The 17,904-nt window shown below is 40.2% G+C and overlaps 1 protein-coding gene across 1 annotated transcript in view; it reads left to right on the forward strand.

Moving 5' to 3' along the window:
* DDX43 (DEAD-box helicase 43) overlaps positions 1 to 17,904 on the forward strand; it is a 119,212-nt gene that overhangs the window by 83,937 nt on the left and 17,371 nt on the right. Inside the window, exons 10-13 of the mRNA XM_075202619.1 lie at positions 51 to 151; positions 771 to 858; positions 13,675 to 13,802; positions 15,449 to 15,558. Of these exons, the coding sequence (XP_075058720.1) occupies positions 51 to 151; positions 771 to 858; positions 13,675 to 13,802; positions 15,449 to 15,558 (427 nt within the window). The remainder of the gene's footprint in view (positions 1 to 50; positions 152 to 770; positions 859 to 13,674; positions 13,803 to 15,448; positions 15,559 to 17,904) is intronic.

Genomic DNA, 17,904 nt, shown 5'->3' on the forward strand with positions numbered 1-17,904 from the left:
GCAAAGAATCATTAGTGTTGGAACTAAATCTAACTAAGAATTTTTAATAGGTTTTAGATGAAGCTGATAGAATGTTAGATATGGGGTTTGAACCACAGATTATGAAGATACTAATTGACATTCGTCCTGATAGACAAACCATAATGACAAGGTAAATATGTGTTTCATTATAATTTTTTTGTCACTGTTTAATTAGACATTAACACTGACAATTTTTGGAAGTGTATATATTTGTGAGCTTGATGTACAGGTGATACAGTAGTTGTGTGTTTGTATAATATGGTGTGTAAACTGTATAATTTAGCTTCAGATATTGTTTATAGATTGAATAATGAATATCTGTAATGTGCCACAGTTGTGTGAATTCACACACAAAGTGCAAACAGAGGTTGTCTATTACAAGTAGTTTGATCTATTTTTATAGATGTAGATCAAAATTTCTACTAAAAATACAGCATCTGTTACACTGTCATTAAATGCATCATCTATATCAGTGTTTTCCGTCTTCAGTCCTCCGGCAACCCCAACACTGCATGTTTTCCATATTTCCTTGCTGGAGCACAGGTGTATTGATTACTGATTGACAGATTGTAACAGATCCACAGGTGGTGTAATTTCCCTTGTACCATGGAAAACATGTACTGCTAGGGCTCCCTCAGGACTGGATTAGGGGAACGCTAATCTATGTTATGTACTTGTAAAATGTTACATTTAGCATAAACATTATAACATTTTATACATTTATTTTGTCTTTTTTAAAAAAAATTTAGTGCCACCTGGCCAGATGGAGTTCGTCGTCTGGCCAAATCTTACTTGAAAGATCCAATGATGGTATACGTTGGAACACTTGATTTAGCTGTATGTTTTTGTTTTTGTTTTTTTCACAATATTAGATAATCTCCGTTACTGCTGCTTTTTTGTTTAGTTTTTTGTAGTGTTAATTTGTACTGTAATTAACTCCTTCACACAAATTAACATTTATAAACAACAGCTGTCTGTAAATAGGACCAGAGATGGCCTCTCCAAGTTTAATGAGCTTTAATCTATTTGTTGAACCTAATAGTTTAATGTCATGGTAAATCTCCTTAGTAAATAGTGAAAGCGGAAACAGCCACCAGCCACCAAACACCTTCTAAGTTCCATAGCCATTTGGAACTTTTCGGTTTTGTGTGTATCTAAAATTCTTGCAACTGGAAATACATTGATTTAACCACAGCAAAAGTTGTAAGATATTCCAAGCAGGAACAACTGACAGGCTGGTGTTGGCTGACGCTCCTGAGCAACTGTGTGTCCTAGTGTATGACAAGGGGTAGGTGATTCTTTAGGAGTGCAAAATACATTATCTGGAATAGGAAGATGTGGTGCTAAATGCTGAGACACTGTACCTAAAATTTGAGATTTTGGTCTGCGAGTGGCAAGATAATACACAGGGTCTCCATTTATCTGTTTAATTGTCTGACACTTCACTGTTTTTGTGTTCTGCTATGCCATTTAATACTTGGCTGCTACATTTTCAATGGATCTATAATACGACAGTCAAACCTTTTTTTAGCTGTTACCTTGTCTTCTGGTCAGTTCTCTCCATCCTCAATCCCTTTGCAAAACCCTGTTGCCTCCACAAAAAATTACCCACATCCTCCTGTACCTCACTTATGCCACCACTAAAACATTAACTTGTGCTCTCATTATTTCTTGTATTGATTATTGTAACACTCGTCTATCTATTTGGCTTCCATTAACCAATGGCATTGCCACTGTCCACTTTCAATGTGAATACCAGACTGATATTGCTTTGCTAAACCATTTTAATAATTCTGTCACTCTGGCAATCACTCCACTTGCTGTCTATTTCTTCAAAGACACAAAATAAAATTGTCCTTTGTAATGCAGTACTATCTATTTCCACTATTCTTAAAGTGCTTTTTATGTGTTGTCTGGTAGGCCATTTTTAATATCCATTTTTATTTTTTATTGTTTTTGCAATAAAAGCAAACCATACAGACAGTTACAATAACCTATAAGCTACTATTCTAATAAAACATGGATGTTGCACATTATTGAAGTCTAAGGATAAACAAAGCACAAACAATTAAAAGCATTTAAATTACCTTTTTTTGTGTTTGGTTGTGACGAAACGAGTGCGATAACCCTGTAACCATTCTGTTTCTTGATTCTCACATAATGTGGATTATAGCAAGTACTTTTTATAGCCCTTGCTTTTGTTCCCCAGCTCACCAGACTACAACTGCATTGTCTAATTATATGTGGCTAAGGGGACATTGTAGCTCAGTGTAAATATGTATGTTGTGTATTGTTTATGGAAGATATGGCATTGAGTATGTTCATTGTCCTTAAAGTGAAGCCAGGAGGGTTATGGGTAAAGATCAGGGGGTGTCCAGGATACAGATGAGAGGGCTGGAGCTGCATTCATTCTCCCCCCTCCTTCCTCTACAGGAAGCATGGAACAGCTGGGGACCCTGTGACATCACAAAGTAGTGTAAGGGGTTAATTTTAGGAGGAGCTCACTGCTACCTTATCTTTGGAAGTAGGGGAAGCCAATTAGTATCAATTGTTCTCTTTAGGACTAGTCCAAACGTTCTGTCTGCATCCCAGCAGGGGGCTTCTGTGGAAGGACAGCTCATCTTCACTGCCCTCTCCAACCGAAACCCCCCCCACCCTTAGTCCTGCACTGACCAATGGTTAAGAAGAATAGACCCAGGGGTTTGCCCAGGGAGGGGAAAGACTGGAAATGAGACCTGAGATATAAGGAGCCACTCCAGGGGGGAGGGGAGGGGGTCATTCTGGGATTTCATTCATGAAGAGTGCAATATCTAGTTTTGAGTTGTCGTTCTCTATTAGTCTATATATGCAGCTGAGAGAGATCCATGGGTTGTGCAGTCTGGTCAGCCAGGTGACTATAACTCCTTAAGCTAGTGGGGTAAGGAACAGATGATGTGGTAAACCTGCCTGGCATTTATTTACTGTGTGTACTTAATATGTTTGTATGACAATAAATGTTGTATTTTTGTAACTGCATTTGCCTGAGTGACTATACGAACCCTAGAAGGTACTGGGTAGACTTCCCTGGCATAGGAAGGCACCCGTGGATGGCCAGCCAGCGTGAAGTGGGTAGCATTGGGCCAGATAAACCCGGTATCTTCACATTGGGTAACAAATAAAAGTAGATCATTACCCAACATTGACTTTGCTGTGGCATATTCTACAAATAGTAATGCATTCATGACTTGAATTGAAACGGTTAATGTGCGCTGTAGTGTACAGTTGTGCAGGGTGCTCACGTGTTAACAGGGAATGTGTTGTCTGTGAATCCCAATGCAGAGGGGAGAATCTGTTCATTTCCTCCAGATTAAATAATAATTTCTGCTGCTGTACGTGAACTTCTTGTGTCCCACTGCATCATTTAGAGTTATCCAGTCTCTAGGCTTGGGTGTGTTGGTTAACATCCATGTTTTAGCAATATATACCTAATGGCTAATGTTCATATGTTATGTATTGCCTGGTTGTCCTATTTACTTTATTTTAGCTCTAATACATGTTCCTAAGGCCGAGAGGACGATGGGACCACCACCTGATAATACAACTTGTGATTTCTTGCCAGAAAGTTTGGATCCTATGCCACTCCCAGCGTGTATGCCAGAATGGTTCCATTTGTACAACCACACTTATGACACAGCAAACTTTGTTCTCTTCCAGATTTGTTTTGCAAGATACACTCTGCAAAATGTAAACCTGAACTTGGTGATATCTGATACATGAGTTAGATCCCCTAGGGTTACAGAATATAGTCTCTCACTATATAATATTTAAATCCCTTGGTGCAAGAGGAACACTACGTAGTAAGAGTTCACTCCAAAGAGCTTAAATTTGCAATATATTTAATATAAATTAAAAACTGTAGTCTCGCTGAACTTAATTGTTGCAAAATGATTACAAAAAACATAGAACATATGTGTTTTATGTCCTATGAGTGATTTTCAGGAAGGCCCAAAACCTGTTAAAAAGTTCCATCCCGATAGGGTCCCATAAAAGCTATGGCTGGAGTATATTAAAGCCGAGTTATATAATAGGTTTGTCAAGTTTGCAAGACTACCAAAATTCACACCATAAAATCAGTAACAGAATTCATATAACATTCTAATGGAAGTAAATTGTCCATTAGAGAAAAGATCTGTAAGTCAGTTGGGGAGATTTACCTCTTCCATTGTCTGTGCAGTCTTCAGTATGCCTCATAACAATAAAAACTAAAAATTAGATTAGGAAGACACTATAAACATCAGAAAGAAGGTAAAGAAAGTCTGTATAATCATTGCACAGAATATCACAATGGAGAGTTGTCAACCCTGATGATTATGGAAATAAAATAGTTGAAGACCCCATGGAGAGAGCGGTACTACCTAGCTAGCCACTATTTTCTAGAGAAGAAGCAAGGTGGATTTTTCATTTAGGTACTCTTTCATCAAAAAGCATCAATTTACATTTTGATCTGCAATGTTTTTTTTGAGGTATGAAAGACTAGAACTAGATTTGGGAATTGGAAATGTGAGAAATGGACTCTGGAAATGCACAGTGGCTTTGTTAAGGGAATTCATAGTTTCTTACGACAGAAGTAACTATTTGATCGTAACAGAAGTGTACCTTCTCTTCCTCGCCCCCTCCTTTCCCTGACGTATTGGTTTGGGATATAAATTTAATACTGAGAAAATGGTTGATAACTTTGACAGTGACAAGGCTAATCGGCATTGTTATAGCAATGTCTTGCCCCTTTTAACTTTTGAATGACTATTTTATTGTCGGCAAACAGCGTTAGCTGCTTACCATTTAGATATGTATGTTGATAATTTAAACCCCAGCATTTTAGTCAATATTATCTGATAAGGAGTAATTTCAAGTTATTCGCTTGAGTGAGTATTTTACTCATCGTAAGATTTAAAATGATTGCTTTCATAATGATTGTGTAATAAGTGTACTATCTGTAGTCCGAACTTTGTGAATGAAGAACGAGAAAATGCTGTTTGATAAAAAAAATTGTTTATAAAGACTTCTAAGGATCGACATTTATCAATATAGCGCCAGCAGATTCCGTAGCGCTTTACAATTGGGAACAAACAGGAATAAAACAATACTGGGTAATACATACAGAGAGGTAAGAGGGCCTTGTTCGCAAACTTACCCTTGTGTATCAAACCATTGTCCCAAGTGCTACATCATAGTACACATTGGTCCAGCTAGAATGCAAAAGTTAAAAAGTATTTAGTGGGCTGTATGTTCAGTTACACAACTATGTTGGTCAGAGGGTTGTTGTGTTGTGTTAGCTGTGTAGAGGGTTGTAATAGGGTAACCTAGGGAGATTAAGAGGGCGGTTGAGGACTATTATAAGCTTGTCTGAAGAGGTGGGTTTTCAGAGAAAGTTTGAAGGTTTAAATACTGGAGGAAAGGCTTGTGGTTCGAGGGAGTAGTATGTGTTTTATTAAGTTACCTACCGTTCTTCCTTCAGCATTTTATATGGATGGGCAGGACTGTGGCTCAGTGGTTAGCACTTCTGCCTTACAGCACCGGGGTCATGAGTTCAATTTCCCAACCATGACCTTATCTGTGAGGAGTTTGTATGTTCTCCCCGTGTTTGCGTGGGTTTCCTCCGGGTGCTCCGGTTTCCTCCCACACTCCAAAAACATACTCGTAGGTTAATTGGCGGCTAACAAATTGATCCTAGTCTGTGTGTGTGTTGGGGAATTTAGACTGTAAGCCTCAATGGGGCAGAGACTGATGTGAGTGAGTTCTCTGTACAGTGCTGCAGAATTAGTGGTACTATATAAATAAATGGTGATGATGATGATGAAGCTAGTGGTACCCAAACTAACACTATTCGGTATGTTACCACACTTGCACTCCCCCTGAAGATGCCTGAAAGGTGAAGAGTAGTATGTAGAAATTGCAACACTTTGGTACATTTGGAATATCTGCTCGACTGCATAGTGATTGGAACACTACTGTGATAGGCTTATCTTATGAATTATCTTAGTGATATTTCAAACAGTGGAACAGTGCAACAACCCAGATCTCATGAGGTACAACGCGTTGCCTTTCATCCGAAGTTACACCTCCGCAAAGAATCCCACATCCATGTGAAGAAGATTAAGGATGCACTGAGAAGGTGAACAGAAATACCGGGCAAGAACCATGCATATGTTAAGAGCAATCCCAATGTTCTTGGAAGGATGTGTCTAATTATGATATGCACGACTGTCATAAAACATTTTATGTTGTTGTTTTTGTAATAATTTTGTCCACTTTTGTTCAAGTGGATACAGCGAAGTTCAGTGACTACGGTTTATAATTTTTTATTTTATATTAAATACATTGTAAATTTAAACTCTTTGGTGTGTACTCTTACTACATAGTGTACCTCTTGCCTTTCAGCCTTTGATATTCTTAATTTAGAAAGGTGGGGATCACCATCCACCCTGTTGGCAGCATTTAGGTATTGGATAATAAGGGTTATTGATCGTAGGTTTAACTCGTACACTGAACTAGTGTCTCCCACTCCTTGTCTTGTATGGCCCGCAGGTCCACCTCCCATTTGGTCATAAATACCACCGATGAATCCTTATTGATCGCTAGATTGCAGGAGTCTTACCAGATGGTGCTTTTATGACCGGATTTGATAGTGAAATTGAATGTTTAGAACGTGGGTACTTTTTTTTTTTTTTAATATAAGTACCTGAAAAACTTAATTTATGTGCTGAATTCCAAATTTTTATAGCTTGATCTACCAGTGGCGTCCTATGGCCAGACTTCTTCCCCCAGAAATGCTTGTGATGGGGAATGGCCATATGTCTCCTATTCAACTAATTTTGATTGCAATTCCTGACTCCCCCAGTCCTTGAGATTGCATTACATATGCTTATTGAGAGTTTTTTGTTTCTAAATAGTGTGCTTATATTTATTCTGGGCCTTTTATCCACCCAGAGCAGAAGAATAGTGCTCAATTGTTCGGAATACTTGTGACGATATAAGCCTCATGCTGTAATATATACAGAAACTTATGTTGTACTATTATTTTAAGTAAGCTTATTCTACACTTCATTAAAGTTAACTTTTTCCAGATTTGTTATCTATCTTTCAAGTAATCAGTTTGAGGATGCATGTAAAGTTGTAGATACTGTGATATGTAGTTTATCCAAATTCCTAGATGTCCATTGCAAGGGCAGTTGTCATAAGATTGGATTTGGATTAGGATAGGGTCTTTTAAAAGGGAAAATATTAGACTTATTCTAATTCATTTTGAGACCTGAAAAGGATTTGAATTTGCTAAATAGAGTATAGACTCCCCACACTTCAAATAAAAATAGCAGCTTAATACATTGTGTGATGCCCCACCTGAAAGCCATGTGTATCTGGATGAGTCCCAATGACACAGGCCAAGGGCTAAAGTACTCTAATGAACAAGGTGGGTGCCTCTGCCTAGTCTAAAGGCAGCAAACACGTCGCCATTTATGTGCAGTTGGACCCAATCTATATAAACTGGGCCTACACCAAATATTTTCAGTGTCTCCTTGAGAAATGGCCTTTCCTTTCTCTACTCCATGGCAGCCCTTACAATGGGTTAATCCCTAATCAGCTAGTGTAGACAGGAAAAATTTTGTCCCACCTGGCCCCTATATAAGGCAGCTCCTCCTTCCTCAGTGTCTTTTCTTCCTGTCTCAGCAGTGTGTAGGACAGGTAGGGTGGTGAGTGTTTGTTTTATTTTTTATTTTATTCGAGAGCGTTTACCTGGAGGTTTTCTGGCTTTCCTATTAGCTGGCTGTTGAGATGACAGTACCAGCGGGGCAAGTGCTGGACAAGTCTGCCTCTTTGAAGTTTAGCAAAACTGCCGGCGGGCATGCACACTTGGAAATCGCGCACGCATGTGAGGACACGGGTGCACGCACGTGGAGATGCGCAGTGCGCTGCCGGGTGGCCGGCAGCGCTATTCCTCGTTTACCTCACCTGTCAGGATGAAAACAGGTGAGGGAGTTAATCTGCTAAAAGGCTCACTTGGTTGAGGTCAAAAGCAGGCACTGTGTTGAGCAGCTGCAGCCCATTTATGAGGCTCAGTATTGGCTTGGTGTTTGATGCTGCAGAACCTAGCAGCTACCTGCATAGGTGCACTATGGACCAGGAGCCCGCCCCAAAAAAGCTGAAGAACACCCCAAGGTAAGCCCTTAAAAAGGGGTTTTTGGTTACTCTTGGGATAGGTTACTTAGTTCCTTTTTTCTATTGTCTACAGTACCTCTGTGGAGCTTGTGCAGGGAAAAAGGAAATATAAACTGAAGAATCGTGTATGTGCAGCTTATGATGGCAGTTTACTGAAAGATTGTACTGATCCGTTGTGTGTGTCATGCACCCCGGAAACGGTAGAGAAGCCTGGTCCCCCTGAACAATTTAAGCAGTGCTTTCATGGATGGTTAAAACGATTGAAGAGTTTCAGGCCCCAGAACAGAGAACAATAAGGGACAAGATCCATATAGCAGAAGATATGGAGGAAATGAGGCCAGGGCCATCCTCTGAAACATTCAGTTCTGCTCAGGAATGGGATTCGGAGTCGAATAGTGAGAATGAAGTGAAAGAAGTTCCCAGGATGTTTAATTTGGATACTGTGAACGTTATACTTAGGCATATTAACAAATCTTTAGGTATTGAGGAGCCAACTGTGCCAATCAAACCGCAGGACACATTGTTTTCAGAGCACAAAGTAAAGTCTAGGTGTTCCATACGCATAGGGCATTTAAAGACCTGATTGCTAAAGAATGTCAGGCCTAAGACAAATCATCATAACATGGGGAGACTAAATTGTATGTACCCTTTTCAGGATGAGGTGCTGAAATGGTGTTCAGTGCCTAAGGTGGATTCAGCTAGGGCTGGCTTATCCTCAAAGACCACTCTCCCGTGGGATGATGGGGGTCCATTAAAAGATGCTATGGATAGGAGAATTTAGACTTCCTTCAGGAAATTACATATCTCCTCAGGCATAACTCTAAAGTCTGGGATAGCCATGGCTTTGGTAGCTAGAGCCCTGAGGCTGTGGGCCAGTACTCTACATACTGACATTGAGGATAAGATAAATAGATTGTATAATCTTAAATCCTTAGAGGTTATGCAGGAAAGCATTGATTTCCTGTGTGAAGCTTCGTTTGATACGATTGTTTTCTCTTCCAGGAGCATGACCTCGGCAGTTGTAGCAAGAAGGGCGCTCTGGCTACGTTCGTAGGCAGCAGATCATCAATCTAAAAGCCGTCTGATAACACTTCCATGTGAAGGAAGTTTCTTGTTTGGTAAAGAACTGGATAATCTAATGCAGAGGCTTGCAAGTGGCAATGCTAATCGTCTACCACAAGACAGAAAGGTGAGACGTTTTCTCTTATTCTCCAAAACAGTTCAAGGAGGCCCGTGCCTATAGGCCAGGGAGACAATATACTAGACATCAGGATAATATGGCAAGACAGTCCTTTCGGCCCAAAAAATGGGAAACAAGAACAGCAAAGATCCCAATTACAATCTACAGATCCAGTCTCCACTAGCTCCAGTGGGCAGCAGGATATCATGCTTTGCAAAAGTTTGGATTCAGACCACACAAGACAAGTGGGTCCATGAGATAGTCACCAAGGGCTATGCCATAGAATTCCATACCTACCCTGTAGGAAACAATGTTATTCAGTCAAGAAGTCCTTCATCCTTCCTAGAACAACAGGCATTGCAGGAAAGCCTAAGAGGCCTGGTGAAAACAAAAGCTACCGTACCAGTTCTGTCAAGTCAGGAAAACAGGGGGTTCTATTCCAGACTGTTCCTCGTCCGGAAACCATCAGGTGCCTTCAGGACAGTACTAGATTCAAGGGGAGCTCAACAGCCATGTGCGAACAAAATATTTCCGGATGGAATCTATCAATTCAATTCTCAAATCAGTAGAAACAGGAGATTTTCTGACGGTAATAGACTTAAAGGATGTATAGTTTCATCTCCTGATTACATTGTCACCAGCAGTTTCTGAGATTTTTCCTTCAAGGACGTCACTTCCAGTTCACTTGCCTCCTGTTTGGCCTTTCCACGTCTCCAAGAACATTCACCAAGGTCCTTATAGTTCTCATAGCGGCACTCAGGGAAAGAGGAGTGACTTTGTGACCGTATCTAGACGATATTCTAATTTCGGCAGAGTCGGAAGGAGCAGCTGGAGGTTACAGCCCAAGTAATCCAGTTTCTGCAACAGCACGGTTGGTTAGGCAATGTATCAAAAAGCCATCTGACAGTCACAACAGCTTGTGTTTCTAGGAGTGCAAATAAATACAAGACCAGACAAAGGTCTGCCTCTCTCAAGAAAGGACGGACAAAATCCAGTCCTTGGCGCACCAAGTTCAATTTCAACCTTGTGTGTCAGCGCGAACATGTCTGCGCCTCTTAGGAATGTTTTCCTCAACAATAGGAATCCTCCCGTGGGCAAGATGGCATATGAGAGATCTTCAAGTAGACCTCTTTGCGCAATGGGATCGTACATTGGGGTCTCTAGACTCCAAAGTCAACCTCTCAAGACCGGAAAGACGGTCCTTTACGTTGGTGGCAGCTCCCAGGCCTGAGAACGCAAGGTGTGACTCTCTTGGAACCAGACTGGTGTGTCGCCAGTTCATTAGGCTGGGGTGCTCACATGCAACCTATGGTCACGCAGGATACTTGGCGAGACGGAGAGAATTCTTCAGGGAAACATCTTGGAGATAAGAGCAGTCTGGCATGCGATCCAGTACTTCCAGCCTTACCTACGAACCAAACATATACGAGTGTTCTCTGACAACAGGACTGTGGTAGCCTTCATAAATGAGCAAGGTGGTACCAAGAGCAGGGCAATGTTGGCCAAAATAACCGCATTAATGGAATGGGCAGAGGTGAACCTGAAATCTCTTTCAGCCCTTCACGAGGCAGGCAAAGACAACGTAGTGGTGGACTACTTAAGCAGACACCAAGTCCACCCAGGAGAGTGGGAGTTGCACAAAGAAGTTTTTCAACTTATACAACTCAGATTTGGAACGCCACAGATAGACCTGATGGCCACAGGAAGCAGTGCCAAGGTACACCTCTTCTGCTCCCGTCACAGAGACAACAGGGCCCTAGGGATAGATGCCCTGTCAATGAAGTGGAACTTCAAGCTGTGGTATGTGTTTCCTCCCATTCCATTCATCCCTCAGGTACTCAGGAAAATAAGGAAAGAGAAGGTGGAGGTGATGGAACTCCTCCTGGCGTGGCCGCGGCGCCCTTGGTTCGCTGTAGCACGGAGAATGTTGCTGGAACATCCATGGCCGTTGCCGGTCAGACCTGACCTCATACATCAGGGTCGGTTCTACATTCAAATCCAGACTCCTTTGGTTTGATGGCGTGGAGACTGAGCGGCGATTGCTGAAATCCAAAGGTATCTCGGATGAAGTAATAAACATTCTAATTCAGGCGAGGAAAAAGAATTCCTCTGATTTATTACAGGATTTTGAAAAAATTAATTTGTTGGGCAAGGGAAATTGCGAAGGATCCAATGTGTGCCGGATGTGTTAGAGTTTATCAAAGATGGTTTTGTTAAAGGACTAACACCCGCTACATTTAAGGTGCAAGTATCTGCTCTTGGCTTGATATCAAGAAAGGATACGATCATCTCAAGGTCTCATTTTCTAGTTTTTTCAGGCACTGAAGAGGTTATGACAGAGGCTGAAACCATTCTTGGCTCCTTGGGACCTTAATATTGTCTTGGACGCCTTAACAGCTTATCCTTTTGAACCCTTGCAAGACATATCTCTCAGATGGCTGACTCTGAAACTGCTCTTCTGGTGGCAATCACTTAGGCTTGTCGAATAGGGGACATACATGCGTTATAGTGTGAAGAACCCTTCCTGAATATCTATGAAGATAAAGTAATTTTGAGGACGAATCCGGAGTATCCAAAGTTTTATCTTCCACATCAATCAAGAATTGATTCTGCCATCTCTTTACACTCATCCCACTAATAGTAACGAAACACGTCTCCATACGCTAGATGTAGTGAGAGCTATATCTGCTTACATTATCAAGACAAAAATCTTAAAGACAAAGAAACTATTTGTACTTCTTGAAGGTCCTCGCAAAGCACGTGCCCCATCCAATCCCACATTGGCTAAGTGGATCAGAGAAGTGATTGCACAGGCCTATAGGGGGAAAGGGCGTGAAGTACCTAGGATACTGAAGGCGCATTCAGCTAGGACAGTAGCGACCTCCTGGGCACATAGAACCCATGCATTGGCAACCGACATCTGTAAGGCAGCCGGATGGTCGTTGATGCACACTTTCTCTAAGCATTATCTTCTTGATGTTTCAGTCTCTAAGGAGACACAGTTTGTGAGAGATTCTCCAGCAAGCGCTGTGAATACATTTTCTGTTTGACCTTATTAAGGTGTTGGTTTTATTGCCCTCCCGATTATTGTACTGCTTTGGTATGTCCCATTGTAAGGGCTGCAATGGAGTAGGGAAAGGAAAGTTGAGAATTATACTCACCGTTGATTTCCTTTCCTTGAAATACTCCATGGCAGCTCTATATTTTCCCACCCTTGTTCTGACAGTTATGTTATAGGACAGCTTGGAAAGTTATGAAAGACACTGAGAAAGAGGTGGAGCTGCATTATTTAGGGGCCAGGTGGGACAAAATTCCTCCTGTCTACACTAGCTGATTAGGGATTAACCCATTGTAAGGGCTGCCATGGAGTATTTCAAGGAAAGGAAATCAACGTTGAGTAGAATTCTCAATTTTCTACAGAGTCAAATGCCTTGATGGCATGTAAAGATACCAGCACTGTATCCCCATCTCTGACATGTGACATTTGTAGCAGTGTGAACAGGCGCCTGTGGTTCATAGCTGTGGAATGTACAGGTATGAACCCCGTCTGATCTTGATGGATTATCTATGCTATAATTCTATTTAAATGGGTTGATAATTTTATAACATCAGTTGAAAGCCAGGAGAACGTGCAGTTTGAGTCGATATAAAGGGTTTTCACCTGGATTTGGAAGCACCACAGTTGGTGCTTCAAACGTGTACTGGGACAGGGTAATGAGCAGGGTTCCGTGTCTCACTGCACTCCCCAATGCCTTCAGTCAGGGTGTGAAAATAGTTGGTCAAAATGGCAGACTCCTCCTACACTAGATCGTATGGATATACTATGTGTGCAAGTCACACAGGGGCAGACACCAGCAAAATTACTTCCAAACGGTCTCCTTCCACTCCCGGTTAATTCACCTCAGCTGGTAGTCCCCTGGCAGCCGGTACCGATTTTGTAGCTGCTGAGCTACAGGTATGTAATTTGGCTGTCTCAGTAGAAAACTTGAGGCCCAGGACGGGAAACTTTTCTCCTTAATCATTTTTCCCCAGTCCGGGATGTGTGCAAACCAGTAACCAGCCTAGTTGCAACTTTTAAATGGAATTCCCCCTTAGTCGTCTTTGCGTTTATAACCAATTTGGAGCTGGGAAAACAGTTATGCATCAAAGTCTGACTCATTAAGTCTATTTATTTTTTGGTGTGTGGCAGGAGCTTATTTTATTGTCTCTTTTTATACTCTTAAGTTGAATATTTGTGAAGCTTTCTTGATATGTAATATGGTTTAATGTTTTGTTTTCAGGCTGTTAATACAGTGCAACAGAGAGTCATGGTTATTCCAGAAGAAGAGAAGAGAGCAATCACTCTACATTTTATTGATTCCTTAAAACCTATAGACAAAGTCATAATATTTGTTGGAAAAAAATTGATGTATGTATGGGTTTTTTGTGTTATGTATAACACCTGTATAACATCTGTAATAAAATGTTTCAAGTAGGACATATTTTGCATTATGCAGCATAGACATTTTAGGGTTAACATGTCAGAAAAATCTTGTTTGGTCACAGGAGAGTGATCTTTTATTGCAACTCTGCAATTTTGGCCAGGTACCTAACCTATCATGTGAAATTGGCTCCACATGCTATCACTTATGGATGAACAAGACATCAAGTGACAAGTTTTTCCAACTTGTCCATAAATTTTATTCCTGGAACAGGGGTCGGCAACCTCTGTCTATTAATAGGGGGCCAACAAATAAACGTCCATGCTATGCCACAAAATAGTGCCCCCAGTTAATATTATGCCACATAGTTTTGCCCCAGATCGTATTATGTCTCAAAACTGCCCTCCCCAGGTTTATGCCACACAGATGTGTCCCCAATTCATATAATGCCTCAGTTCACGCTATGTGTCATAGTTCTGTCCCAAGCTCTTGGAATCCCTCAGCTGTGCCCTGAGTTCATTTATGTGTTACAGCTTTGCCCTGTTCCTCTTCTCCCTCATAGCTGTGCCCCCAGTTTCTCTTCTCCCTCATAGCTGTGCCCCCAGTTCCTCTTCTCCCTCATTGCTGTGCCTCCAGTTCCTCTTCTCCCTCATTGCTGTGCCCCCAGTTCCTCTTCTCCCTCATTGCTGTGCCCCCAGTTCCTCTTCTCCCTCATTGCTGTGCCCCCAGTTCCTCTTCTCCCTCATAGCTGTGCCCCCAGTTTCTCTTCTACCTCATACTTCTCCGCACTCGGCATAGTTCATTCGACGGGAGCTGCTTCACTAAAGCAGCCGAAGATGATGGCAACGGAGCTACTGTGCATGCGCGGCAGCTCTGTTTGGGCTGTCTTCGGCAGCTTTAGTTAACCAGCAGCGGTGCTCAGCGTGCCACGAGTTGCTGACCCTTGCTCTAGAACAATTCCAAATACCTTTTGCACACACTTTGTGAGAGATTACCAAATGGATTTAGGAACTACATAGCAGCTATATCTGGACCCAGAAAATAAATCGGTATATTTAAAAAGAAAATTATTCAAAGCTCTACCATTTTGATCATGAAGTTGACTTTGAAACATAATTAGTAGCTGGCCAAAACATTTAAGAAACCCAGTGTTACTGTGACAACTTTATGAAGTGAATCTTAGCCTGATTACACAAAACTGGAAACAAATTATTTTTAATCTTTCTTTTGAGCTTAATTAATCGAGGCATACAAGAATATTTCTTAGAGTCTTAGGGCTAGATTTACTAAGCTGCGGGTTTGAAAAAGTGGGGATGTTGCCTATAGCAACCAATCAGATTCTAGTTTTTATTTAGTACCTTCTACAAAATGATAGCTAGAATCTCATTGGTTGCTATAGGCAACATCCCCACTTTTTCAAACCCGCAGCTTAGTAAATCTAGCCCTTAGTCTTATGCCAAATCTCAATAACAAAGCCGAAGTCCCTTGGTGTTGGTATCCTGGAAGATTTACCTGATTTCATCATTATAGATTAGTGTTCATGTTAATGCACATTTTACGCGATGTTCCATAATTTTACTCTTTGCTAGCATTTTAATCATAAAAAGTTCTTTTTATAACATCTTTGTTTCAGTGCTGATGATTTAGCAAGTGACTTTAGTCTTGAAGGAATCCCTGTTCAATCATTACATGGTAATAGAGAGCAATGTGATCGAGAACAAGCATTGGATGACTTTAAGAAGGGTGAGCTCTACATATATATTTATCCTATTTCTTAGTAATACTGTATGGCTAAATAAATAAAAATAATGTACGAACGCAAATCTTAATCTACTCTTGCAACATAGTGTGTTGGTGCATAACATGCACCTGTCACCTTTATTTTACATTTTTGGAGTCTACTTTATACAAAATAAAATCCCACATTGACTTAAAAATACAAAATGTTAACCATTCTGCATGCTGTGTTATATGGCCACAAACAAAAAACAATGGTAGTGCATCTGGTCATTCACTTCAGAAAAATTACTTGAATTATGTCTAGTAGACAGTCTGTAAAATAGTTTACTTTTTGAAGTACAAAAAACCCCCCTAAAAAAAACCTTTTACCTTGCAGTTTTTTTTGTAAAAGTCTTTATTGAAACCAATAAAAAGCAGACATATACCATATAGTACATAAAGTTGCCATTATTCACATGACGTATACATATGGTCATAATCGTTTCAGTAACCCATACAGTTTCTTTATGTAACAAGAGAAAGAAAACACGCAATAATAAAGGGCTTAAGGGGAAGAGGGATTGGCAGGTCTCTGGTTCTGCAATGTGAGGTTTAGGAATTTAAAGGTATACGGTACTGGTTCCCGGTTAGCCTCTGAGAAATACAAGGTCACCTAGAATCTCAGGCAGACTGAAAGACTAGAGCTGCGTTGAGGGGCTTGGAATATTTTTTTACGTCCGTCGTATAAGACAGCATTCTAGATGGGCACTTAAGATTACCCGAGAAGTCATGTAATAGTCTGTATATGTTGAGACATACGATCATCCTTGATTACTCAATTCCCCCTGATTATGTTCTTTTTCTCATAGTCGACTTAATCAAATGCCCCCTTTATCATAATTACTTTACTTTCCCCATTATCTCGATCCCCCTCTCTCTCTGTGATATAAATATTGAGTGGGTTGATAAAGCTGTATTTAGTATAAATCTTTTTCTTTTAAAGCTGAAATATCATCCAATTAAGGAAATACACAATAAATCATGCTTGCATTGTATTCTTCCTTGTAGGATGTCATACAAACATAACAAATGAACCCAGAAATACTATGGTCACGACTATGATGGGTAGTATGTTGTGTCCATTAGTTTTACCATATTGTAGCTGTGGATTCCTGAATTTACTTAATTTTTGCAATCCAATTCAGAAATAGGCATGGGGTTCCAAGTTTTCAGTGACTTTAAATTACTGCTCTGGCTACTGTTAAAATGCCTGACATTTTGTAAAAGATGTTATTTCCAGGTAACACTGGTAGTAGTAGTATTGTATTCATTGGGCCTGATGCTGAGTGGATACTTCAAAAATTCTGCACTTAAAAGTTGCATGTAAAAATGCTTGTTAGCGTTAGTTGAGCCAGATGGATATCAAGATGTGTCCAGCTCTGCAGTTCAGTAGCATATGCGCCAGGATTGTGTCATGCGTATATTGGGAACACACTCAACTCAAATAATTTGTGCATTTGTCAAACAGTTTTTGAGCTTCACTAGACATATGTATTGTGACCGCACCACTGATATTTCACATTAATCACTTCTTTAGAATAAATTCATCCAATTTATGTTAAAGGAAATTGAAACTTCAACTTTATTTAGAACAAACATTATTACCTTGTTTTTGCAAACTATAATTGTTTAGATTTACTTTTTAATTAAATTTAATTAAATTAATAGCAATACATTTAAACGTAACTAGGTGTACGCCATGGTTTGGTCTATAGCATACTGGATAACACCCTTCTGGAGTTAGATGATATCCGGGTATGTGTGGCCAAAGATTTTTACACTTCTGATCTGAGATATAATCCTAAACACCACTGCTTTGGACCATCATTTGGCAAATCTTCTTTTAAAGATCTGTCTAATTTCAATTGTTTAGACATTGAGATATATATTCAATTTTCTGTGTGTAAGTTTGTAACCCCATATTACAAGCAAGAAGAAACTCCACTTTACAAATACATTAAAGGATATTTTTGATGCTATATAGCTACTTTTAAATACGTTCTGTATTACAATAAGAATGGTCAATTCCACATAGAACTTGCAGTCCCTGGTTTAACACAGTGTATTTTGAAGTAGGTATATATTATACGTTATTCATGTTCTTTAAGGTATTGCAAAAGTGGAGTGCATAGAATGGATTTCATGCATATATACCTATATGCGTACAGTAGCACTTTGTTTGTAAGAAGGCATGTTTCCTGTGTTATAATTTTTTGTTATTTTAAATGATTTTATGTAATTAACTATCAAATTGAAACGTAAAAATACAAGCGCTAAAAGATCATAAATCACGGGAGTTATCAGCTAACT

The sequence above is a fragment of the Mixophyes fleayi genome, chromosome 3 (genome assembly GCF_038048845.1).
Source record: "Mixophyes fleayi isolate aMixFle1 chromosome 3, aMixFle1.hap1, whole genome shotgun sequence".
Taxonomy (NCBI): domain Eukaryota; kingdom Metazoa; phylum Chordata; class Amphibia; order Anura; family Limnodynastidae; genus Mixophyes; species Mixophyes fleayi.